Here is a 26,077-nt window from a genome sequence, read left to right as displayed (position 1 = left end):
TCATAGTTCCTACTGGGTCAAGGACCAAAACTTCATCCGAAATGGCAGCCCGGCTAATAGCTGTAATTGTTCCAAAAACAGCAGCATACCAAAACAGATTGCGGCCGAATATCTACACAGATGGCAAAACAAGCTTTATACCTAGAAAATGTATCTATCAAATGCTTTTTACGTTGTTAGGATTTCTTACATGGCCCTCTAGAAGAGATTCTTCAAGAAACGCAATGATGATCAAAACAGCAGCAAAGCCGCCAGAAACAAAAGAGACGAACTTTGCAATTATTGAGATGATAGGTGAGGGGAATTGTTTTAGATATTCAGATGCGTGTACTACACTGCTATTAATCCGATGCTTGAATAAATGGTCAACCTGTTGTAGAAACAACACGTTTAGAAAAGGCATCACATATGTATTTAGAAAGGAAGGAGAAAGTTGGAAAAAATTGAAGATTTATGGGCATGAAGGCCAGATGAAGACAACTTACCTCATTGAATTCCCTGAAGAGCCACTTTGACATATTGGACCATCTTCGAGAAGATGCAGTACTTGGATGATTGTAAAACTGTTCAGCATGCCTTAGGAATAGATACACCAACATAAAGATGACAAGAAATGGTGACAGCAGAAGCATAGCAAGTCCAACCACAAATAGCCGTTTCTTCAATGTAGTAGGATTTGAAACAAAGTCCCTTTTAACACGAAAGTTGCTGCAGAATGAAAAAGCCTGAATTAGAGAAAACGGACAATACTTAGCATGTACAAAGAATTTTTCATTCTTTGGCATTATTCTTCATGGTAGTAGTTTACGCCACTGAGATGAAACATACTCATATGAAATATTACATATGCACTTCGGCCACTCCCATGTAGGCACACTCACGTATTATATACACATACAGGGACAAAAGTTCTATAACAGAATAATCTCATTAACTTGAAAAGATCACTATCGTCTAACCAAGGAAAAGCAATTCATGAAAATTGAAACTCTTGGTCAATTTTTGTATCACATTAGCAGTTCATAAAATCCTAAAACTACAATGTTAATAGAAAGCCGTTTTTAGATTAGAACAAAGATTAGCGTGAAGAGTAGCATACCAGTCAAACATGCTCTGCAATATGCACCAGTTAAGGGTCCACTCAAGGGTCTTTGTCAATACAAGGTAATACTGTGTCCCATCTGGTGCAGATTTGACTGCTGGACCAGCACCAGGGATCCAATGGGAAATTGGGAAAGAAAGCAAACCTTTGTTGAGCATTCCAATCAAGTAGTTTTCTTTTCGCATAAGACGCATAACCATATCATGAGCTGAAAGATCCTTAACCACACAAAGGCGTTGTGAGCTTTGTAACTGAACAACCTTCTCAAGGACTGTTGCCCATGGCATAGTAAGGATTTCATTGTCTGTGACATGGAGACTGTAAATTTAGAATACAAGAGAAAATCAGTTACGGACTAAAATGCATGTTTTATTCTGGCAATAACTATTTAAAACATGTTGCAACTTTCAACTTACTTGTTGTAATAAAAGTGTCGGAAGTCCAAAGTATCTTTAAATTGGGCAAAAAACCTTAAGAAGCAGAAGAGCCAGTACACAGAGAAGAGGGCCAAGTATCCAACAATTATAGCAGTTGTGAGCGTGAAAGGGGATAAAGGATGGGGATGGATAGCTTCTTTTACAAGATCACATGGCTTAGTTCCTGATTCAACTGCATCCATTCCACATTTTGCATTCTGAAGGCCATTCCAATCAACATACAACAAGAAGAACCCAGAGAAGCATATGATGAAGCCCAGACTTAGAAGCTCAACAGCCCACTTTACGATAATACACCAAAGGCCTTTGTCTCTATAGTAGCTGTAGAGCCTTTCAACAAAAAGATCCAAATCTGCAATTGGTTGAACATTTAAACTCTCTCCATTAAGAAGTCCCGACGGGCTCTCACTACCAGGACTTGGTATTCCTCCATAGTTAGATAGCTCAATCTCGTGGGACTCATGATGAAGTAATCCAGTAGTCAAAGACGATGATGATTCACCACGTTGCCATTTAAAAAAGTTGAACACATTTGGACCCTTTTGCCCACTGCTCATCATTTGTAAACACGGACGCTTGGACAAAACAGCCAGTCCATTCCCCACTTACCACCTGGAAATTTCTGAAGTGTAACAAGAATCCAGCAACAAATCCTGCATCAAACATTTGAAAAAAACACAAACTATCTAGAATGCAAATCACTAATGACGGATGCGGAACTTGTGGCTCAACCTGGTAAATACATGTTTCTATAATTGGTTCCCACCATGATAGATATAAACAAGACCCACCTATACTTTTGCTTGACACTCAAATGACTAATTCGATTCAAACATTTCATTCCTTATTCAACAAAAACATTCTCCCACTAACAGAATCTAGGGACAATGCACAAAATGCTCAGCCTTCTGATGACAACTAGTGGTACAGAGAAAGCAAACACAACTCCGTTCTCACCAATAAGAGATAATATCAGCACCCTTAACATTGCAACATGAGAAAACACTAAACATATCGTATGGATAGTAATCTATACTCAATTGAGAGACCGAAACAAGGTTCACGCAACCTTGTCACAAACAATATGCCATGATCAAACTCAATTCCCTTAAACCGACTAAGTGAAAAAAACGGTGAATTGCTTCCCAATAGAACAAGGGTTTATCTAATTTCAAAAGCGACTTAATCAGGAGCGAGTCTTGACGAAATTAGAAACCCAATTCCCATCATAAGCTAACAGCGGATGATCAAACTCCTCTAAACCCACCAAGTGATTCCCCTCAAAATCACTGTGCGATTATTCAAAAAAAAAAAATTAAAACTTTATCTATGAAAACGAATGAAAAAGATCAAAACTTACCAGCGACCCACGAAAGGAACAGCAATTAGAAGAAAGCCCCCGTGACTGTAAAGCAGCTACCAAGTTATTTGCCTTTTAAAAAGCCGAAAGCTTTAAAGAAGGGTGAATTCAATTAGGCGGCGGGGCTATGTAAGAAGAAGGAAGTTGAAAAGACAAGAGCGAATTTGATCGACGAAAGGTTAACGATTTAGGGGAAAGACAAGAAAAAAAGGAAAAGAAGAAGAAGAAGAAGATGAAGAGAATTGGGTTTGCGTGGAAGAAAAGAGGAGTGATTGAAATTAAAAATAAAAATTAATCCTTTATGCTTGGAGAAGCACGTACTTCTTCGATTTTTTTCAATTTTAGATTTTGGGCTTTTCGTCTTCCTCTTCTTCTCTTCACCTCTACACAAGTAGTACTTTAACCAAACCAAAGAAACGTGATAACTTGGTTTAGTTTTTGCTTCGATCCTTTGGTTAAAAAAGGGTTAATTATTATTAATAACTTGGTTTCTTTCTTAGTCTTGAAGCCAAAAATTGTACTATTTTTTCCCCCTTTTTAATATCATATATTAAAAAACAATTAAAAAAATAAACATCTTCTATGGGCCAATTGTTTTCTAGTGGGCTACCATATTCTGATGGGCTAATTGTATGTACTATTAAGAGATAACAACATTAGTAAATTTATAAACTTTCAAAATCTTAATTTTGAAAATAAATGATAGTGAGTCAATGTCAATGTCAATGACACATTATTATTGACAATGTAATTTTTTTTGTATCTAGATCAGATTCTTCAATTGAGGGTTTGGTATCACGATCTATATTTAGAACATTATCTAATACAATTGGATACATCTACTTCTTTAAAATATTATTATTATTGTTAATTAAAAGTAATCTCAAGAAAGTTTTTTTTATTGACAATATTTAAACCTAATTAGATTCTGCAAACACAGTTTTGGTATCAAAAAATTTATATTCAGAATGTATAATGTAATGGAAGTTAGTACATAAGAATTGGAATTTGTGTGGTTTTATTTCTTGACATTATTTAGATAAATTGTAAAACTCATGTAATGTAGTGAGATTGATTTTTTTTTTTTTGTAAACCTGTAGTGAGATTGATTTAAATTTGTGTATTTTCATAGAAGATTTTTATATCATATGTTATTGTCTAGTATGTTTTTGTCAAATGCATACCAAAATAGAAGATAAACCGATAAGAGAAATGTAAATCTGTCTCTATCGAAACTTTCATATAGTTTTTTTTTTTTTTTTGACATGGAAAATTTCATAATTCATAACAATGACTTGTGTATTTCTTTTTGTATGATAATAAATGTTCATTTCATAAATTTACATAGATTTTCTCATAAAATTTTAAAAAGTAAAATAGGAACGATAAACCTGATTAAGAAAAAATAAAGAAATACATTACTAACAATAACAGAAAATATAAAAATTAATAGAAAAAAAGAAAGTGAAAATTTTGTTAGTATCACTATATATATTTAGAGTGTTATATAATACAATTTGATACATCTAACTTCTTTAAAACATTATTGTTAATAAAAATAAACTCAAGAAAGTTTTTTTTTAATTGAAAATATTTAAGCCTAATTAGATTCTGAAAAATGCAAACACAGTTTTGGTATCAAAAATTTTATATTCAGAATATAATGTAAAGGAAGTTAGTACATAAGAATTGGAATTTGTATGGTTTTATTTCTTGATTTTATTAGATAAATTGTAAAACTCATGTAATGTAGTGAGATTGATTTAATTTTATGTATTTTCAACGAAGGCTTCGGTTGGTAACATCATTTAAACAAGGCGGTTAAAATTTTGTTAGCGGTTGTAGAGAAGGCAGTTACAAAAGATGAAAGAAAAAAATAGTTAAATTCAAACTAGTGGTTAAATAATAGTTATGATTCGTAACAAGCGGTGGAATAGTAAAAACACTATTGTAAAAAACATTAAAATTTAAACATTTTTTTAGAAAATTTCAATTTCATTTTTAAAAACTCTTTACGTAAATAATATAAGTACATAAATAATTATATATATATATATATAATATTTAAATAATTTAAAAAATTCCAATCGCTCGTTTTGTAAACAAGGTGGTTGCACATTCACCTATTTTAAGGTGGTTGCCAACCGCCTCTTTTAACCACTTATTCCAACCACTCGTTTCATCCGCCTATTTCAATCCCTCATCCGATTGGTAAACAAATGAGCGGTTGAATCTATAACCGCCCCTAAATGTGTTACCAATCAAAGCCGAAGACTTTTATATCATACATTATTGTCTAGTATATTGTTGTCAACGATATACTAAATTAGAAGATAAATCAGTAAACCAATAAAAGAAATGTAAATCTGTGTTTATTGAAACTTCATAATTCATAACAATGACTTGAGTATTTCTTTTTGTGTGATGATAAATCTTACATTTCATAAATTTACATAGATTATCTCATAAATTTTAAAAAATAACATGGAAACGATAAACCTAAATAAGGGAAAATAAATATATACATTAATAACAATAACCGAAAATAACAATAATAGGAAAAAAAAGTGAAAGTTTTGTTAGTAAGACAAGTGTAGAAATGAAAATTGAAAAAAAATCTTACATTTCATAAATTTACATAGATTATCTCATAAAATTTAAAAAATAAAATGGAAACAATAAAGCTGAATAAGGGAAAATAAAGATATACATTAATAACAATAATAGAAAAAAAAAGTGAAAGTTTTGATAGTAAGACAAATGTAGAAATGAAAATTGAACAAAAAAAATCTTACATTTCATAAATTTACATAGATTATCTCATAAAATTTTAAAAATAAAATGGAAACGATAAAGCTGAATAAGGGAAAATAAAGATATACATTAATAACATTAACCGAAAATAACAATAATAGAAAAAAAAAGAAAGTGAAAGTTTTGTTAGTAAGACAAGTGTAGAAATGAAAATTGAAAAAAAAATCTTACATTTCATAAATTTACATAGATTATCTCATAAAATTAAAAAAAAAAAATGGAAACGATAAACCTGAATAAGGGAAAATAAAGATATACATTAATAACATTAACCGAAAATAACAATAATAGAAAAAAAGAAAGTGAAAGTTTTGTTAGTAAGACAAGTGTAGAAATGAAAATTGAAAAAAATCTAACATTTATATTATAAGATTAAGAATAGGGATGTTGTAAATATTAAAAGTTAAGGAAAAAATGAAAAATAGAAAACATAGTGTATAGATGTAGACTAAACTATTGATTATACTTGATTTTGTTGGGGTCACACTGTTTATCTTATATTTTATTGTTGATATGATTCCTTATGTTGATTTTCCTTTCTTTTTTATTTTATTTTATTTTATAATGATTCTCTTTTTTGTCTTCAAAGAATGTATATAAATACTGAACTAGCATAAACATTGCATAACCATTATAAATCTTGTTCTTATTTTTCATCTGAATTTGCTTCATCAGTCTTTTTCAGATCTTTTTTTTTTTTTTTTCTTGTCATAAGTTCATATTGAAATATTAAATAGCCATTTTTTTTTTTAATAAAATGCTTCTATTCGTACATACACATTGATACATGTATGATCCGAACAAGGGCATCATCATAATGGGCCTAACTAATGGGCTTCGTCTAGGATATACAATTTTCGCGGGAAGCAACGGGTGCATAGGCGCGGGAGGTATACGTGGCATTGGTACACGTCGGATTGCGCGCCAAGACCTCTAAATAAATCTAAACCCTTTCTTATTCTTCATCATCTTCAATCTCTCTCTCTCTCTCTCTGTATCTGATACTCTTAGCACACATTGTTAAAGATTTATTTTTAAAAAATGAGTTCATCTTCTAAATCTATTCCATTCAAATCGAAGAAACGGTTAGAGATGGATTCGCCGATTTCGAAACCCAAGACGGAGAACACCAACCCGCCGTCTTCTGTAGCGTTGCCTACTCCGGAGAATCCGCTTGAGAACATGCTTAGCAGATCTAGAAACCGATCTGTCGCTTTATCAGTGAAAGAGATTCGTCAAGCCGCTGGATCTCGTCGTAGATCTGAAGATCCGGTTGCTCCTTCATCCGCTAAAAGCAAGCTCTTTTTTTCGTCATCCTCTTCGGCTTCTAAACGAATTAGTAAGAATCCTGAGAAAGAGAAGCTTCCGAGAAGTAAGTATTTTTTTTTTAATAATTATTTCTAGGGTTTTTGATTCTTTCTCAAATTTTCAGTTTTTACTGATTTGGGGTTTTTGGAATTTGTGCAGGTATGAGATTCTGGGGAGCTTCTTTGATGCATTGGATAGTTCGATCTTGTTATCGAAACTGAGAGGTTCTAAGCCCACATTTTCAAACATTTCTGGGAAAATCGAACATTTAACCGAGAGGTATTATTAATCTTTTAATTAGTTCTGATCTGAATAAATAAGACAAATTTGGTATTTGCCTTATGCTTTATANTTTTTTTTTTTTTTTTTTTCTTGTCATAAGTTCATATTGAAATATTAAATAGCCATTTTTTTTTTTAATAAAATGCTTCTATTCGTACATACACATTGATACATGTATGATCCGAACAAGGGCATCATCATAATGGGCCTAACTAATGGGCTTCGTCTAGGATATACAATTTTCGCGGGAAGCAACGGGTGCATAGGCGCGGGAGGTATACGTGGCATTGGTACACGTCGGATTGCGCGCCAAGACCTCTAAATAAATCTAAACCCTTTCTTATTCTTCATCATCTTCAATCTCTCTCTCTCTCTCTCTGTATCTGATACTCTTAGCACACATTGTTAAAGATTTATTTTTAAAAAATGAGTTCATCTTCTAAATCTATTCCATTCAAATCGAAGAAACGGTTAGAGATGGATTCGCCGATTTCGAAACCCAAGACGGAGAACACCAACCCGCCGTCTTCTGTAGCGTTGCCTACTCCGGAGAATCCGCTTGAGAACATGCTTAGCAGATCTAGAAACCGATCTGTCGCTTTATCAGTGAAAGAGATTCGTCAAGCCGCTGGATCTCGTCGTAGATCTGAAGATCCGGTTGCTCCTTCATCCGCTAAAAGCAAGCTCTTTTTTTCGTCATCCTCTTCGGCTTCTAAACGAATTAGTAAGAATCCTGAGAAAGAGAAGCTTCCGAGAAGTAAGTATTTTTTTTTTAATAATTATTTCTAGGGTTTTTGATTCTTTCTCAAATTTTCAGTTTTTACTGATTTGGGGTTTTTGGAATTTGTGCAGGTATGAGATTCTGGGGAGCTTCTTTGATGCATTGGATAGTTCGATCTTGTTATCGAAACTGAGAGGTTCTAAGCCCACATTTTCAAACATTTCTGGGAAAATCGAACATTTAACCGAGAGGTATTATTAATCTTTTAATTAGTTCTGATCTGAATAAATAAGACAAATTTGGTATTTGCCTTATGCTTTATAGACGACTCTTGATAAGACAAATGAATGATTTAGATTTTGTTTATGTTGTCTCCTGATGGGATCTGATCTGTGAATTATTAAAAACCAATTTGATGATCTTTGCCTTTTTTACTTTATAAGTTCGATAAGACAAAACAATTCTTTAGATCTGTGTTTTTTTTTTTATATTGATTTCTAAAAGCTTTTGTTTATAGATATTCAAAAGTCAAAACCCACAGTTCATGAGTCTATATATGTATATGTATGGTGTGAATATATTTCAGGAGGTTTTGTTTTAGTCACTTGGCTCAACTAAAGCATATATTACCAGAAGCGATGGAGATTAAGAGAGTGTTGATACATGACGAAAGAACCTGCTGTATGAAACCAGACCTTCATGTTACACTCAATGCTGATGCTGTTGAATCCAATGACGAAAAGTCGAAATCTGAAAGTAAGAGGGTCAATCTCCGGAAAGTGTTCAGGTCTAGACTTGCGGAGTTTGTCAAAGCTCACCCTCAGGTACTATTTTACTACTATGACGATGAAAAATGTATTCTTTTAGTGATTTTGGAAGGTACATTGTATGGTTGTTTAGGTACTGATGGTGTTATTGTTATCTGTTTTAGGGTGATGAAGTTCCTGAAGAACCGCTTCCTGAGCTATTCAATAGAGGGAAACCAAATGAAAACTCAAGTGTTGAGGTTAAAAGTGTTATGGAAGAGAAGGCTTCTATTCCAGCAGCTAAATTGTTTTCATCTCCCTTCAAACTTACATCAACTCCACTCAAAGCAGCTTCAACTCCTGCTGAACCAACTTCGTCTCTGATTAACATCGCACCAACTCCGAGCAAAACAAATTCAACTCCTGCTAAACCGACTTTTTCTGTGATTGACATGGTGCCAACTCCAGTCAAACCAGTGTCAACTCTGGCTAACATGCCTGTAACACCAGCTACAATTGACTCAACACCAGTTATTGCTGCTTCGACTCCACCTGAATTTGCTTCACCTCCTGCCCGGCTGAAGAGTACGTCATTGGCAGCTCGTCTGCAGAAGAGAAGCAGCGATTGTACTACTAATCCTGATGATGTTTCTGCTGACCCACCGGCTAAGCTCGTGAGACGTTCCTTGTCTCTGAACTTTGATTCTTATCCTGAGGATGATGAGAAAGCTATGGATTTTCCTGATGATGAACCCATTGATCAACAACCAGAAGAAGATGTATCCAGCGATGATGAAATCCTCAGCATACTTCCTAGTAAACTTCGACAAGCGGTAATACATCTCTATTAGTGATCTCTTTTCTTCTAGTGATTAGTTTGATATTAAGAAGTGCAAACTGAGATTGGCTTTGTTTACTGAGATAGTTGATCTTTTTTGTGCACATTTTCAGATAAAAGAACAAGAGAGGAAAGCGATAGAGGATCAAAATCCAGCAATCTCTCTGGCTAAAAGAAGGCGGAAGATGATCGCTTGTCTACCTAAACTTTTCAATGTCATCCATTACTTAATCCAGTCGATAAGGCGTTGGGTTATCACAAAAGAAGAGCTTGTGTACAAGATTATCGCTGGTCATTCTGATATTACTGACAGAAGTAAGCCCCTCTAACCACTAAAATATCTCAATATAACTTCTCTTTAAAACCATCCTAACTGTTGTCCTCTCACTTCCATTTTGCAGAAGAAGTTGAAGAACAACTTGTACTACTACAAGAACTAGTCCCGGAATGGATGTCTGAGAAAAAATCATCAAGTGGAGATGTACTAGTATGGTGAGTCAAATATTACATGCTTACTTAACTCACTTTTTTCTTGGTTTTTCGATTGCTCATGTAAGCATCTTTAATGTGCAGCATAAACAAATTGGCGTCTCCCCTAACAATCCGATCACGTCTTGAAGAAGTAAACAAGCAAGAGATGGCTCCACTGCTTTCTTGATGAGATCGTGCCGTAGACTGCGGTTACTTGGGTTTCTAACTTTTTTTTGTGGCCTGCCAAAATTATATTATTCATGAGACAAAATGTGTAGAGACTTTAGGTTATAAAGTTCTAAGTACTGAAAGTGTAAAAGGGGTGAAAAAACAAGTAGATGACAGTCTATTTATAGGAAAGATGCTCTAATCTATTTTCAAATTTCGACCTTTAAAGTTATTTCTCTATCAAATAAACATTATTGTGTATCACAATGCTTAATATACATAACATACTTGAATCCTTAATGGCAATTCTCTTTCTGATTATGTAGTGTTTACGGATATAACTTTCGTGCGACCTTCTCGTAGCTACTTCGGTAATCCAAGCGAAGTAGGCTAAATTTTTTTTCTGTCGTAAAAAGAAAATATGTTCTGCCACTAAAAACAAAAAGACAGACGTTTCTTAGAGCACCATTTGGGCCTAATGGGCCTTCCACAGGGATAAGAAAATTGCGCGAAGTTAACTGACGGGGTCCGGCGGGAAGTCCACGTGGCACAAGCACAAGTCAGACTCGCGCCAAATACCCTAAAATAAATAAAACACTAACTACTCTGTAAACCCTTCTTCCTCTTCATCATCGTCGCCGATCTCTCTCTCTCTCTCTGCGCATCTGAGACTCTCGAATGAGTGCCCCGGGTTCGTCTAGATCTATTCCCTTCAAATCGAGGAAACGATTATTTATGAATTCGCCATGTTCAACAAAACCGCAGATCGGAAACCCTAATCTGTCTCCTATGCTTCTACCCACGCCGGAGAAGCCGCCGGAGAATTCTACACTGGGAAAATTCTTCGATGCGTTGGATAGTTCAATCATGTTATCAAAACTGAGAGGTTCTAAGCCGACATTTTCCAACATCTCCAAGATCATCGAGCATTTAACCCAAAGGTACATTATTTATTACTAATTCCTGAAAATTTTCGATTTTTGAGAATCTGGAATCTGATCTGAATTTTTCGATTAGAATAGTTTAGATCTGGGTTCTTTGTGGATTCACCAATTACAATTTTCACGAATCTCAGGAGTTTTAGCTACAGTCACTTGGCTCAACTTAAGCATATATTGCCAGAAGCTATTGAGATTAAGAGAGTGTTGATGCATGACGAAAGAACTTGCTGTATGAAACCAGACCTTCATGTTACACTCAATGCTGATGCTGTTGATTACAATGATGACAATTCGGAATCTGAAAGTAAGAGAACCAATCTCCGGAAAGTGTTCAGGGCTAGACTTGCAGAGTTTGTTAAATCTCACCCTCAGGTATAATGAAATGCCCTATGATGATGCAAAAAAATGGATCCTTTTTATGATTGTGGCTGTTACATTGTGTGGTTTTATTAAGTTTTGTTCAGGTATTAATGGAGTTTTTTTAATCGGTTTTAGGGTGATGAGGTTCCAGAGGAACCGCTTCCCGAGCTATTTAATAGATGGAAGCCAAATGAAAACTCAAAAGTTGAGGTTGAGAGTGTCGGTTCTGTCATGGAAGAGATGGCCAAACCAACTTCGTCTGCGCTAAACATTGTACATTCAACGCCGGCTAAAATTGACTCAACACCAGCTGTTGTTGCTTCAACTCCACCTGAGTTTGTTTCAACTCCTGCCCGGATGTTCTGTACATCACTGGCAGCTTTTCCGCAGAAAAGAAGCAGTGATTCCATTAATCCAAATGATGTTTCGACTGATCAACCGGTTAAGCTTGTGAGGCGTTCCTTGTTGATGAACTTTGACTCTTACACTGTGGACACGAAAGCTACGGATGTGACTGCTGATGAACACGTTGATCCAGTACCAGAGGAAGATTTATCCAGTGATGATGAAATCCTACTTCCTGATAAACTTCGACCATTGGTAATACATCTCTAACAGTGGTTCCTTCTGTTCTTGTGATTACTTTTTACTTTTTAGTTTGAGATTAAGAGGAGCATACTCAGATAACTCATCTTCTTTTAACTCATTGTAGATAAAAGAACAAGAGATGAAAGCAATTGAGGATCAAAATCCAGCAATCTCACAGGCAAAAAGAAGGCAGAAGATGATCGCTTGTCTACCTAAACTTTTCAATGTCATCCATTACTTAATTCAGTCAACAAGGCGTTCGGTTATCACAAAAGAAGAGCTTGTGCACAAGATTATAGCTTGTCATTCTGATATTACTGACAGAAGTAAGCCCTTCTAACCGCTGTGTATCTCAATACATATATGTTTTCTTTACATATATTAATCAGTGTCTGACTGTTCTCTTCTAACTTACATTTTGCAGAAGAAGTTGAAGAACAACTTATCTTACTGCAAGAGCTTGTCCCGGAATGGATGTCTGAGAAAAAATCAGCAAGTGGAGATGTACTAGTATGGTGAGTAACATCATCATATATATATTACTTTACACACATTGTCCGGGATATTTTTTTTCGATTGCTCACTGTAAACATCTGTAAATGTGCAGCATAAACAAGTTGGCATCTTCCCAAACAATCCTATCGCGCCTAGAAGAAGAAAACAAGAAAGAGATGGCTCCACCACTTTCTTGAGATTCCGGTTCCATTGGCTCTGCCGCGGTTACCACGTTTTATAACAGCTTAGGTAGGATGACAAACTATTTAGCAGGGTGTTTAAATCTATTTTCGACCATTATGTTATTTCTCTATTAATAGAGTCGTTTTATCATATGTTAGTAGATACATTTTGTATCAGAAAGCTTAATAGAAGAATGCTAACATACTTAAAATCCTAGGAAGGCAGTTCTTTTCAAAATATGTTATGTCGTTGAAGAAACCTTAAGTGATTTTATGAATGTCAATTATGACCAAGCTCGATTCCACACTAGTCAAAAAAAGCAGGGGATAAGGCCATTCCGATATCTGAATTCTAGATTAGCTATTAACACTATAAACAACTCTAGGCCGGTCATCTTTATTGACTCTCTAGTCATCTTATTTGTCTTACAAAGCTTCAGTTTACTTTGTTGTCCATGCCATCAATACACATGATTAACATAAAACTATAAATAATAAGCCTATGATATATGAAATAAGCGAAAATGCAAACAAATTTAAAAAAAAAAAAAAACGAGAGCCATATGATATATATAATATATACATCAAGAGATAAAAATGAAGGATATCAAGAACTTAGTGAGGTAGGTTTAAATTTTGAAGTTTGATGGCCAATGAGCCAACAAAAAATAATAATATCAGAAGGAGAAGAACAAATGGAATTTGTATAAGGGAGAGAGATTGAGTGAGATTTCTTTTTTTCTTTATAAGGACAATAATTATTAGATTCCTTAGATCTTGTATTGGACCACAACTAGTCCCCATCATACATTCCTAAGTCTCATTGTTTTCCTTTGAAAAAAATAAAAATCAAAGTCTTTCCCAAACAGTACTTATATATATAAAAAGTATATTTTATAGAAGAAAAACAGAGAGACCTTTGCCACTCTTTTAAGCAATTTCTGACTCAATTCCCTTTTTTGGAGAAACCTTCAAACCCCTAAGTTTGGAATCTAGTTTTAAGATTCGTTTGTTTTCGTTCGTGCATAGAACATGAATATTTTTTTTTTTTTGTCATCTGTAATTATATTACTTGAACGTTGAAACCACAAGTTTACAAACAATGAGAGTAAGTCTACTCTCACCACCAAGGAATCCACCCTAACACCACCATCAATACAATGAGGGGTGACAAAAAATATGTTAGTTTACGTTAGCCTAACATATTAACCACACACTCAAAAACCAACGAACATGGATATCCCACCTTCATGTTATTTCTCTTTTCTATTTTTGAACATTGCAGGAATTTTTAAGTTTTTTTTTCTCTCTCTAAAATGTGTGATATACAAATTCTAAAAGCTATGGATTGATATTTAAAAATTTATAATATCCATTGATGTACTATAGTCCATACATTTAGCTCATAATAATCTTTTCGATATTTGGTTTGATAATACTAACATCTAAGCCGTAAATTATTCTGAACTAGTGACTTTGAATTGTCATTTTTAATGTCACTAGATCACCGTTTAACTATACTTTTTTTTGTGAAAAATAAATCCTATAAACTATTAATAAACTCAAAAATACCACGAAAATGTTTTAGAAAGGGTTCCAAAACGAAGCCTTGTGAGTTTGTGAGACATATAAGCTTTCTTATAAAAAAAAGTAATCGAACAGAAAAACAAAGCACTTAACTAAACCAAATGTATTCCCTTTTAATTCTTAACCATATAAAGAATTAAAGGGATTACATGCATGATGCTTGGCTTATCGGTTACGGACCAAGTCATCAATGATCAAAACGTTGTCCATTAAAAACATTATTATCATAAGCTTTTTCATTTAAAAGACATTGAAACAATTTCATACAGGCATGCTTGATCTAATTAATGCCAACTTTCGGAAAACAATTAATATAATTTTCGGTGGAATAGAAAATTATAGTTCAACATCAAATGTGCACTTATATCCTTCATTTTTTATGTAGGCTCTTTAAATCTGTTATATATCTATGGATTAACGTCACAAATTATAGTATGTATATATAATTAGGGTGATTTTTTTTCCAACAATCTTTAGCAATCGCAAATCACAATGACTTACTTCAAAGGCGACGATGTCATTTTTTTTTTNTTTTTGGCAAACAATGTCATATATATGTGATCAAAAATTTCTCCATATGTATAATATATCATTATGGTGCAACAGGTTCATTTAGTTTTCTCATTCGTATGAAATCTTAATACATTGTTTGGAATAATTTTTATATTATTAAGAAGTTTCGAAAAATGAAAATAACTGACCACAGAAAATAAAGTAGGAAAACTAAAACAATGATTAAAATAAGGGATAATATATTTATATGGGTTCTTAATTGAATTTAAGCTAAAGAAGTAAAAGATAAAAATGATGAAAAGTGGGAAAGAGATGTTGAGTTGGTGCGTTGCATTAGAACACATTGATGGAAATAAGTCATGAGAGCATATTATAAGAGCCTCCATATAGAATATACTGAGCAATCAATTGTAAAACATCATCATCATTTTAATTTCCAAGTGGAACTCAAAATCAGATTATACACATATTTCAAATTACTCTCTACCGTACCCTTGGCTTCTTACTGAACTTACCAAATGGTCGACAGGAAGGACTTGTGAATGATGACCTATATACGTGTATTTATAAAGATTTTATTCAACCTACCATTTTCTTTATAACTCTTATTTCAAACAATTCATGAATAGTTTATAATTAGAAATGATCAATCTAGATTTGGTTAGGTATGATACATATATACATACATATATATATATATATATTGATTAATAACATATAACTGACTCTTGGGTTGATGCGATTTAAATGTTAGTTATAGTTGGTTTGGTATTGTACTTCTTTTGTTTGAATCAGATTGGTCTTGATTTATTAAACGACAAACACATAAATCATAGTCAAATATTAATACATCAAGCTCTAAATTTTATAAACCCTGCAATTTGTTGTCGGATTTGAATGATAATTAAGTATGTGAATTTGTATTGATAGGAAGTAAGTGAATATGGTTATATAACGGACCCGCAACCAAAAATAACATAGGCCAGCACATAAATTATTCGATGGGTAGTTTCTTTGTCCAAGGATGATTATGGTAATCAAGACAAAATGAGTGAGTATGAAAAAGACATTGGATTTTTGTTGACAATACAAAAAGGGAAATAAAAGGAGAGATATGTTTTAATCATAATGTGAGAATATGTATCGACAAGCTATAAAGTCCAATATGTTTCAACTTTATATTGGCAAATGAAATCATATTTTTTATAAAGCTATATATCCTCAAATTCACTGCAAAAAAATAGATATATTTAAAATTTTGATGTCTTTCAAAAAAAATTATCTTATGAAATTAGAAGCAATACTAATATTAAGTTATTAACACATAATCTGAATTATATTATGACAACATACAATATTCTAAAACCTAACCACATAAATTTCGAGGAAACCAACACGGTAGAGAACACGCGGACTTTTTATTTTTATTAATCGGTTAACAAAAATTCAAATTTTTATGTTTGGACAGTCGATTTATATAATTATTAATTTAGTTTAAAGGTGATTTTAAAATTTATTATGATGATTTTGTATATAAACATAAAATAAATTAGTTAAATGTGTAATATATATATATATATATTTTTTGTAATTTGTTTGTAGTGAGAAAGAAAGGTAAAAAAAAAAAAAAGTTAAGAAGGAAGCAAAAATTCAGTTGGTGAATCATTTTGCTGGCCATTTACACACACTATTAGAGAGAGAATGATATGAGATGAGGAAGAAGATCTATCTTCTTCATAAAATCCCAATACCCCTCAACTCAGCGCGCACACACACACTCACCATCCCACTACCTCCAATTGCTAACATGCGCACACCGATCGTTCCTCTTCCGTCGCTAAAATGAGCATGGTGCGTGATTCGCCCGCTTACTTTGCTCGATTTCTTCTTCACCCTTTAAAATAAAGGAACGTCTTTTAGCGTACCTCTCTCTCTCTCTCGCGGCTGAGATTGTAAGTTTTTAACTTTGTCTGAGTGATGCAGAGTATGCTGAGATCAGTTCTTGAAGTTAATCAATGTCTTCTGACATAAGCTAAACTCTCTGCTTCTTTACAGTCTCCTCTTCTCTCTCTCTCTGCTTCCTTTTTTGCTACTGTCTTCTTCTTCTGTAGCTTTGAATTTTCAATCTTGATTGCTCTTATGGCGAATAGTAGTTGCAGCAGATCTATCTCAGTTTCCAACTGTTTGAAATTCTGATTCTTTCTTTTGGTGTGTTGTATTTGAGCTAGGGTTTAAATTAGTTTCCTTTAGGGTTTGTTTTTTTTTGGTTAATCCGATTCAAAAGTTTTAATCTTTGGGGGGGAGAGGGATGGGTAAGAGGCAAATTTCACAAGATGAAGTAGGACCGCCAATAAAACCAAGAGCTGGTTTGCGAAGGGAACAAGCTGGAAGAGGTTCTTACAGAGGTAGTTAGTTTACTTTGTATGTCATCGAAAAGGTTCTTTTTTATAGGGTGGGTGAGGAGATAGATAGTGTAAAAAAACTGATTTTTGTTTTCTTCATTCAGACACATACATAGAATCAAAAAGAACTCCCTGTCTCTGTCTTGATTTGTCGTTTTTGATTCGGATACTATTAGAGGGTGGGGGGGTTTTGATTTTTGCCTTTTAGAATGGGTTCTAGTTCTCAGGAGATACTAAGGAGCTTTTGCTCTAACACGGACTGGAACTATGCTGTGTTCTGGAAACTTAATCATCGAGGATCTCGAATGTGAGTCACCTAAACAAATCTCTTTTACTCTCTTTGCTTGGTTGGACCGGGTTGAACTGGTGGTAATTGATTTGGCTGTTTAAGAGATGTATTCTGTAACTTGTTAGTGTGGAAGAGAACATTTGGAACCTTATATTGAAATGCAGACTGCCTTACGTTATCTTTAGATTGCTCTCTATATCTGAGTTTTAGTTGACTAGAGATAGTTTCTCATATCTAGAATATTGAACACTTGTAGGGTACTTACCTTGGAGGATGCTTACTATGGGATAAATAACTCACCGGAAGTTAAGGATTCCGGCGTTATACCAAAAAANGGGGGGGGGTTGATTTTTGCCTTTTAGAATGGGTTCTAGTTCTCAGGAGATACTAAGGAGCTTTTGCTCTAACACGGACTGGAGCTATGCTGTGTTCTGGAAACTCAATCATCGAGGATCTCGAATGTGAGTCACCTAAACAAATCTCTTTTACTTCTCTTTGCTTGGTTGGACCGGGTTGAACTGGTGGTAATTGATTTAGCTGTTTAAGAGATGTATTCTCTAACTTGTTAGTGTGGAAGAGAACATATGGAACCTTATATTGAAATGCAGACTGCCTTACGTTATCTTTAGATTGCTCTCTATATCTGAGTTTTAGTTGACTAGAGATAGTTTCTCATATCTAGAATATTGAACACTTGTAGGGTACTTACCTTGGAGGATGCTTACAACTCACCGGAAGTTAAGGATTCCAGCGTTATACCAAAAAACATGCATGGAGTACATGACCCCCTTGGTTTAGCTGTGGCAAAGATGTCTTATCATGTCTATTCTCTCGGGGAAGGGTAAGAATAAATTGCTTGCCTGATTTTACTCTTCCTCGACTTCATATTTTGCTCAACAGTGTATGATGCAGTCTGGCATTTTACAGTTATGCTTTATTTCTTTGACATTTAAAAAAAAAGCTTTTTTCAATGTCTTGGGACTTTTACTATTTAGTTACAAATTTTGGGGTTCTTGTTGAATATTTTACTGAAATGATGCAACGAATGATCTTCTTATTTTATCATGTCTATGTTAACAGGATTGTTGGACAAGTTGCAGTTTCTGGTGAACATCAATGGTTATTCCCCGAATATTATGATAACTGTCTCTCAGAATTTGAGGTTAGAAACTTCTTCTCTTGAGTTGGATACTTTTCTTTATTCATGTTCTCAAAACGAGATATCTTTTTCTAATTACAGTTTCATAACGTTTGGGAGAGTCAAATTTCTGCTGGAATTAAGGTATTTGAGATTTTTTCTTAGTGTTCTTGTTGTCTGATCTCATACATGAATGCCCATAACTTCCTCAAAGTGTGCCACTGACATCTTTTTCTTTGTTTTCTTCCTTTTATGCAGACCATTCTTGTAGTAGCTGTTGGTCCCTGTGGAGTTGTGCAGCTAGGCTCTTTGCGTAAAGTAAGTAAGATCTTTTAAATGCATGCAATGTTAGCTGTTACAAATGAATAGCCAGGAAGAACGCCTGTGCACGTATAATGCATGGCACATTTGAACGTATCTGGTCTTATTGTGTGCTTGTTTGGAGCAGATTAATGAAGATGTGAATTTGGTGAATCATATTCGACAAATATTTCTGGCCCTTAGGGATCCATTGGCAGATCATGCAGCAAATTTAATGCAATGTAATATGAACAATTCGTTGTGTCTGGTAAAGATCTTCTTCATTTAACTATGGGTTCATGTTTGCCCAGATTTCTCGTTATTTGCAAAATGGGGAGAGTAGAGTGCCTAGGGTTCTTCGAACAATTCTTCATTTAACTATGTGTTGTGTTATTTTGTTGCAGCCAAAAATACCTTCTGAAGGCTTACATGCCAAGGCTTTCCCTGATTGCTATGGAGAAGTTGACAAAGCTATGGATGTGGACGAGTCAAATATTCTAACTCAATACCAAACTAGAAGACGTGATAGCTTGCCTTACGATACTCCTTTGTCAAGTCTTCTCATGGAGAATGCAGCTCAAGTTGTTAATGATCGTGAAGTTGTGCAAGGTTCTACTTGTGGGAGCAATAGCAGTGTCACATATGGCTTTCCAACTGACTTGGTTGATACTAAACATGAGAATCAAATAGGTACAAATATAATCAGTGATGCACCTCATGTGGGAATGACTAGTGGCTGCAAAGATCGAAGAGGATTAGATCCTAATTTACAACTGTATATGAAGAACCATGTGCTCAATAATACAAGCTCATCAGCTTTAGCAATTGAGGCTGAAAGAATGATTACAGGCCAATCATATCCAGGCCTGGACTCAACTATTCATGCTTCATCGAGAACAGAGAAAGAAAGTTCTTACCAGAATGAAGTGTTCCAACTATCTGAGAACCACGGAAACAAATACCTGAAAGAGACTGAGCGTATGCTGGGGAGGAAATACGAGTCTAGTAGATTTGATGCTTTGATCTCACCTGGGTATACCTTTTCTGGCAGCGAGCTGCTCGAGGCGTTAGGCTCTTCATTCAAGCAAACAAGCACTGATCAAGAGGAGCTATTGAAGTCTGAACATCGTTCAACAATTAGACCAACAGATGATATGAGTCATAGCCAGCTCACATTTGACTCTGGCCCTGAGAATCTTCTAGATGCTGTGGTTGCTAATGTGTGTCAAAGCGAAGGCAATGCCAGGGATGATATGTTGTCGAGCAGATCTGGTCAATCATTGCTTACCAACATAGAAGTGGCAGAACCCTTAGGTCAAAAGAAGCATAATGTTGTTAATCCAGTTGATAGTATTATGAATCACCTGCCATTAGTAGAGGTGGATACCCAACAAACTTCATCAGATATCTGTGGAGCATTCTCTTCAATCGGATTCTCATCTACGTATCCCAGCTCCTGTAGTGATCAGTTTCAGACATCCCTGGACATTCCCAAGAAGAACAAAAAGAGGGCTAAACCTGGTGAAAGTTCTCGACCTCGTCCAAGAGACAGACAACTCATTCAGGATCGAATAAAGGAACTTAGAGAACTTGTACCTAATGGATCTAAGGTGATTTTTCTCTTCCTAGCTACAAGGTTACTTGCACCGTAGTATTGTCTATACGTTGTAATATATTTTTTTGTCCTTTCCTAATATTTTTATCATAATTACAGTGCAGCATTGATTCTTTGCTAGAACGCACGATCAAGCACATGCTCTTTTTGCAGAATGTTACTAAGCATGCTGACAAGCTCAGTAAAAGTGCTAAGACAAAGGTAAAAAAACAGCTTTCTAGATACTAATAATCTCTGTTCTGTCGTTGAATTTTTGTTTCCAGTCTCCATAGTTTGTAGATGGACATATTTTGCTGTTTGTTAAGTTTTATTGATTGATGTAGCAAATGTTGTGTGAAAGTTCTGAATTTTTTTATTGAGAAGATAGGATGGGTACATAGAGGTATAGAAAAACTCAACTGAAAATAGAAGTATATATCAAAATTTACGCAGTACCTCTGTAATCTCAGATGCAACAAAAGGAAACTGGTATGCAAGGTTCAAGCTGCGCAGTGGAGGTTGGAGGCCATCTTCAAGTATGCTCGATTATCGTGGAGAATCTGAACAAGCAGGGAATGGTGCTTATCGAGGTATGTAATCTTACTCTATGGTGTTTCTTTCGTTTAGTTTAATCTTTGTTTGAACTCGAGTCCCAAGTTCTATTGGTGCGTATCTAAATCTTAGTTTGAAAGTATATTTTGGGTTTTGGACAGATGTTATGTGAAGAATGTAGCCATTTTCTTGAGATTGCAAACGTCATTAGGAGCTTAGACCTCGTCATCCTAAGAGGCATCACTGAGACTCAGGGCGAGAAAACATGGATTTGCTTTGTAACTGAGGTAGGAAGTCGAAATTACCTAATTCATGAAGGAGATTCCAAAGAAAAACAAAGTTTCTTCTCTTGTTTTTGATGAACATTGTATTCGTATAATATATGACTGACTAATTTCGAAGTGGTGATATGAATTGCAGAGCCAAAACAGCAAAGTAATGCAGAGGATGGACATTTTGTGGTCGCTGGTGCAAATATTTCAACCAAAGGCCAATAATGGCAAGAGGTAGCAGGCATGGTTGCAGAGTTTGCCTTTAGATGAGATAAAGAATAGGGCTTGTGTGGTGTTGTTGTATAGTGTTGCTGTGACACTTAATGCAATACTTCATTTTGTTTGTTTTTGGTATGTATAAAAAAAATAGGTATTAAAAGGTGAGTTTTTTTTAGTGTGTTTATGATTTGCATTTTGTTTGCTTTGTTTTCTTTGGAGTGTTTTGGACAATTTGAATATAATAACATTTACCTGAAAGTTGATTTTCTTGAATCTTGCCTCACGTTTCTTATTTGTTCGTTTTTTTTTGATATGTCTCTCGGTTTGCTTCAATAATTTCGTCAACTTGTTCAAAATCTCAAACAACATGTCGCGATCTGCACTCTTACTCTATTGTATCATCTTCGCTTCAAGCTTCTTCTTGATGATCAATGCTCTTACTTGTCGTCAAGACCAGATCCAAGCTCTATTGCAATTCAAGAACGAGTTTGAATCCGACGGTTGCAACCGCAGTGACTATTTCCAACAATCTAAGCAAAGGAAAAATACCTGAGTGGTTATGGAAGCTTCCTCGTCTTAGCTTAGTGAAGCTTGTTAGCAATTCTTTTACCGGGTTTGAAGGTTCTTCAGAAGTTTTAGTTAACTCATCACTGCGGATAATGGAGTTTGCCTATAATAGTTTCACAGGGAATATACCTCTCTCAATTTGCAACCGAATCTCTCTCATCGTCCTTGAATCTCAGGAAGAACAGCTTGGAAGAAATATACCTGATGAGTTCTTTAGCAATGCTTCGATACAGACATTTGACGTTGGCTACAACCGACTAACCGGGAAGCTTCCAAGATCGCTATTAAATTGCTCCTTTCTGAAGTTTCTGAGTGTTGATAACAACAGAATTGAAGACACGTTTCCTTTCTGGCTGAAGGCTTTCCCCAATTTGCATGTCTTTACTCTCCGTTCAAACAGATTCTTCGGCCATCTCTCTCCTCCTGATCAAGGTCCTCTCGCGTTTCCCGAGCTGCGGATACTTGAACTGTCGGGTAACAGCTTTACTGGAAGCCTGCCACCAAGTTACTTTGTTAACTGGAAAGCATCAACACAACAGTATAAATGGGAGATGGGCGTATCTACATGGGAGACTACAAGAATTCTTATTATATCTATGAAGATACATTGGATTTGCAATACAAAGGTCTATTCATGGAGCAGGGGAAAGTCCTTACTTCCTACAGCACCATTGATTTCTCTGGAAACAAACTTGAAGGACAGATTCCTGAGTCCATTGGTCTCTTGAAGGAATTGATAGCGCTCAACTTATCAAACAACGCCTTCACGGGCCACATTCCTCTGTCTTTGGCAAATCTGACGGAGCTCGAGTCACTAGACCTGTCAAGAAACCAACTGTCAGGGAATATTCCTAGAGGACTCGGGAGCCTCTCGTTTCTGGCGTACATAAGTGTGGCTCATAACCAACTTAAAGGTGAAATACCAGAAGGACCACAGTTTAGTGGACAAGCTGAATCATCATTTGAAGGTAATGCAGGTCTATGTGGTCTTCCTCTCCAAGGAAGTTGCTTTGCGCCACCAGCACAACAGCCTAAAGAAGAAGAAGAAGAAGAGGACGAAGTGTTAAACTGGAAAGCAGTGGTAAGAGGGTATTGGCCTGGACTCTTGTTTGGACTGGTAATAGCACACGTTATTGCTTCATACAAGCCAAAGTGGTTTGTCAAGATAGTTGGTCCAGTTAGATTGTTTATGAATCTGGATTCAAGATGGGAAAGTTTCAACAATAAGGATAGTGTAGAACAAGAAAGTAATATGAAAATATAGTATGTGGATATGTTGTTACCTGATTGTAAGAAATGGTTATACTATAGTTTCTGTAACTTTTTGGTTTTCTTTATTTAAGATCTCTCTCTTAGCTGATAATGTCCTTATGATGTACTGCTTTGCTTCTTCTCTGATTCGTCAATCAACTCGAGCCGATGTTTCTTAATGCACTAAGGCCCTTGTTTCAGCATCCTGTTAAGACAAACTGGACCAAGTGAACATAAGAGTCTCAGAGCTTACATGATTATACTGAAACTTGGCATTGTTGAACTGTGATGCTCTGCCTCAAATGCTTGAAACCAAAAAAATAAAAGATTCAACAAGTAATTTTGGTTACGTAAGTAATTTTGGTTTGTGTAAATTTATGTTGAAAATACATGATCTGACGGATTTGCCCCTCGCGGAACTTGACAAGAAAATGGAAATTAGTTTCGGACGCTCTATATAATACCTGAGAGTCTGAGACTCAAGGAAACTTACTTCTCTACGCTCTATATATTACCTGAGACTCTTCTCTTTCCATAATTCGATATCCAAAGTTGAGAGAGTGAAACCCTAATAAGAATGGCAATGGAAACTCGCGTTTTGTTCTACTCCTCCTCTGTTGATCTTTCTTCCACCGGAAGAGACGCTTCTACTTGCAACAAAGCGCTTTCCTTGAATCTGAATAAACGTAAGGCTGTTGGACCACCATGTTCAGAATCGAAGAGGAAAAAACATCAGCTCTCTCATGATATCACGGCAGAGACTAATCAAATCGATGACCGCAAGTCTTTTGCTGCAGCGAGGACTACCCAAAAGAAGAAGCAATCGGCTATACCTATGAAAGTTTCTAAAAACCAAAGATCTGGGGTTCATGGAACGGGAGAAATTAAGCAAAACTTGAAGAAGCGGAAGCCTGACGATGTTTGCAAGTCTGTTCCAGAAACATCAAGGCCGCTTAAGTTGAAGACGCAGCCGCCTGCGAAAGTATCTGAAAACCCTAAAAGTTGTCCAGTTTTGAAGAAGAACGCAATAGAGACTTTGGAGCTTTTTGAAATAGCCAAGAAATCTGCTGACGTGGCTAACGCAAAAGGAATTCTCGCTGCTGAAGCAGAGACTTCAATATGCGTAGATAGTCTCGCGTTACTCTTGGAATTCCCGATCTGCTCAGCAGCTATTGAAACAAAGAGGATCATGGCGAGGCTTGAGCATCTTACAAAGCACAAAAATCGAAAAATTTGCAACTCTGCATCAACACTTCTTCACTGTTGGAGGCAGAGTATTAGAGATCAAGAACTCAGAGAGTCTCGAGAAGGCTAGAGTGTCACCAGAGAATCTAAAACAAACAAGGGAAGGAAATTATTAGTAGGTCTGTGACTTGACTACGTTGGTTGCTTTTTCTTTTTATAAATTAGAATATTGTGGTGACCACTTTGATTAATTACATTAATCAAAACTCAAAAACTACAGTAAGGAATGTTGTGAGTTGTTAAATATGTTTGTAGTACGGATCTTTCACAATCTATTTTTGTGTTGTTCAAGTTCAGTGTGTTTATCTACTGTTTATGAGAGAATCAATGAAATTGGAGTTCAATCTGTAAATTTTTTATGATAAACAATATGTTTTTCCCTGAATAAAGGGATTAAGATTGAGAAAACATAATTCTCTTTTTGTGTGTGACATTGAAACCGATTGTGTTGATACACCAATCGTATCAAAATGACAGCGATGGCTTCAGCCACGGTTGGAGCATCAAGGGGAGATCGTGGCAGGAGTAAAGCACCAGGTGGTCTTCCGTTTTTAACCGACATGTGATCTGCTAGAGGCCGTCCTTGGTACTCTGCAACCGGAATAGTGTCTGTGAACATGGTCGAATTACCAAACTTTTTGGGCAGACCAAGATCTGGATCATCGTTAAGAGGTTGTGTGTCAGACTCTAAATCAGACGCTTGGGAAGTTTGGGATGCTTGGGACTGAGTCCGGACATGCATAGCTGGAGCCTTTTCCTGACAAAACACCCCTGAGTACTCATTAGCTCGAGGTGGGTTGAATCCATAGAGAGCATACCTTCTGAACATACACCCTGTTCCGACATAAACTGGACCTTGTAAAACCATCTAGTGCTCTCATGTTACCTGTTTCAGAACCGAACAATATTTAAGTTATGGTGCCTTGTGCATAAGCGTTACAATCTTGCTGGTTCAACAACTCACCGTCGAAGAAAACAGTATTGTGATTTGCATATCGATCTGATGGGTCGATTCCTTCAAACCGTTACGGAAACTGAATGTAACAGATCCTGTCAGTCACCACCTCGGTCCATCATGAAACACATTCCTTCTTTGATAGCTTTGGAGTTGTAGATGTAGTGATCACAGTCCAGATTGAGGATGAACGCGCCATTGGAAAGTGTGGCTGAAGCTCTAACCATACCATTCACGGCACCAGCTTTCTTGTTGTGGTCAAAACCTGGGCGTTTCTCACGCGAGACATATGCAAACATAGGTACACGAATATCAATCCCTGTGAAATCTAGCGCGCCTTCATTTGGTCCACCCATCACCGGTTCAAGCTCAGGCACTTT

The 26,077-nt window shown here is 35.6% G+C and overlaps 7 protein-coding genes across 14 annotated transcripts in view; 6 read left to right on the top strand and 1 right to left on the bottom strand.

Moving 5' to 3' along the window:
• The window catches only part of LOC104786495 (autophagy-related protein 9), a 7,222-nt gene extending 3,961 nt beyond the window's left edge, over positions 1-3,261 (bottom strand). For 2 of the 6 annotated variants that reach the window (XM_010415854.2, XM_010415852.2), the window contains exons 1-3: positions 1,519-3,261; positions 1,100-1,420; positions 645-708 (exon numbers count right to left, since the gene is read on the bottom strand). In XM_010415854.2, the coding sequence (XP_010414156.1) occupies positions 645-708; positions 1,100-1,420; positions 1,519-2,099 (966 nt within the window). In that variant the 5' untranslated portion in view covers positions 2,100-3,261. Of the gene's footprint in view, positions 1-190; positions 371-485; positions 709-1,099; positions 1,421-1,518 lie in introns of all 6 variants that reach the window. The other 4 variants (XM_010415858.2, XM_010415855.2, XM_010415857.2 and 1 more) reach the window with 4 other exon arrangements.
• Positions 6,701-7,364, top strand: LOC104700343 (CDT1-like protein a, chloroplastic). Its single transcript, XM_010415850.2, has 2 exons — positions 6,701-7,085; positions 7,181-7,364. Exons 1-2 carry the CDS (start codon positions 6,755-6,757, stop codon positions 7,240-7,242), a joined length of 393 nt encoding a protein of 130 aa, XP_010414152.1. The 5' UTR covers positions 6,701-6,754; the 3' UTR covers positions 7,243-7,364.
• LOC104700344 (CDT1-like protein a, chloroplastic) lies at positions 7,657-10,479 on the top strand. The gene is made up of 7 exons (XM_010415851.2): positions 7,657-8,064; positions 8,156-8,275; positions 8,611-8,848; positions 8,956-9,603; positions 9,722-9,923; positions 10,010-10,100; positions 10,182-10,479. Exons 1-7 carry the CDS (start codon positions 7,730-7,732, stop codon positions 10,264-10,266), a joined length of 1,719 nt encoding a protein of 572 aa, XP_010414153.1. The 5' UTR covers positions 7,657-7,729; the 3' UTR covers positions 10,267-10,479.
• LOC104700342 (CDT1-like protein a, chloroplastic) lies at positions 10,851-13,027 on the top strand. Of its 2 annotated transcripts, none has more exons than XM_010415847.2 (6): positions 10,851-11,188; positions 11,323-11,560; positions 11,684-12,148; positions 12,261-12,462; positions 12,561-12,651; positions 12,744-13,027. In XM_010415847.2, exons 1-6 carry the CDS (start codon positions 10,926-10,928, stop codon positions 12,826-12,828), a joined length of 1,344 nt encoding a protein of 447 aa, XP_010414149.1. In that variant the 5' UTR covers positions 10,851-10,925; the 3' UTR covers positions 12,829-13,027. The 2 variants fall into 2 exon arrangements, with proteins under 2 accessions (XP_010414149.1, XP_010414151.1); XM_010415849.2 differs by having other exon boundaries at positions 10,869-11,188; positions 11,338-11,560.
• LOC104700341 (transcription factor bHLH155-like) lies at positions 16,600-21,947 on the top strand. 2 transcript variants are annotated; one of them, XM_010415846.2, is made up of 11 exons: positions 16,600-17,622; positions 18,305-18,445; positions 18,685-18,766; positions 18,845-18,886; positions 19,001-19,060; positions 19,191-19,310; positions 19,447-20,652; positions 20,757-20,858; positions 21,107-21,226; positions 21,350-21,475; positions 21,609-21,947. In XM_010415846.2, exons 1-11 carry the CDS (start codon positions 17,525-17,527, stop codon positions 21,696-21,698), a joined length of 2,187 nt encoding a protein of 728 aa, XP_010414148.1. In that variant the 5' UTR covers positions 16,600-17,524; the 3' UTR covers positions 21,699-21,947. The 2 variants fall into 2 exon arrangements, with proteins under 2 accessions (XP_010414148.1, XP_010414147.1); XM_010415845.2 differs by lacking the exon at positions 16,600-17,622 and adding an exon at positions 17,946-18,065.
• On the top strand, positions 22,756-23,512 carry LOC104700339 (receptor like protein 30-like). The gene has a single exon (XM_010415843.2). It carries the CDS (start codon positions 22,791-22,793, stop codon positions 23,508-23,510), a length of 720 nt encoding a protein of 239 aa, XP_010414145.1. The 5' UTR covers positions 22,756-22,790; the 3' UTR covers positions 23,511-23,512.
• Positions 24,075-24,812, top strand: LOC104704321. Its single transcript, XM_010420430.1, has one exon. The coding sequence runs from the start codon at positions 24,075-24,077 to the stop codon at positions 24,810-24,812; it is 738 nt and encodes a 245-aa protein (XP_010418732.1).

This window comes from Camelina sativa, chromosome 7 (assembly GCF_000633955.1).
Source record: "Camelina sativa cultivar DH55 chromosome 7, Cs, whole genome shotgun sequence".
Lineage (NCBI taxonomy): Eukaryota > Viridiplantae > Streptophyta > Magnoliopsida > Brassicales > Brassicaceae > Camelina > Camelina sativa.
This window is presented reverse-complemented; position numbering and strand designations above follow the sequence as displayed.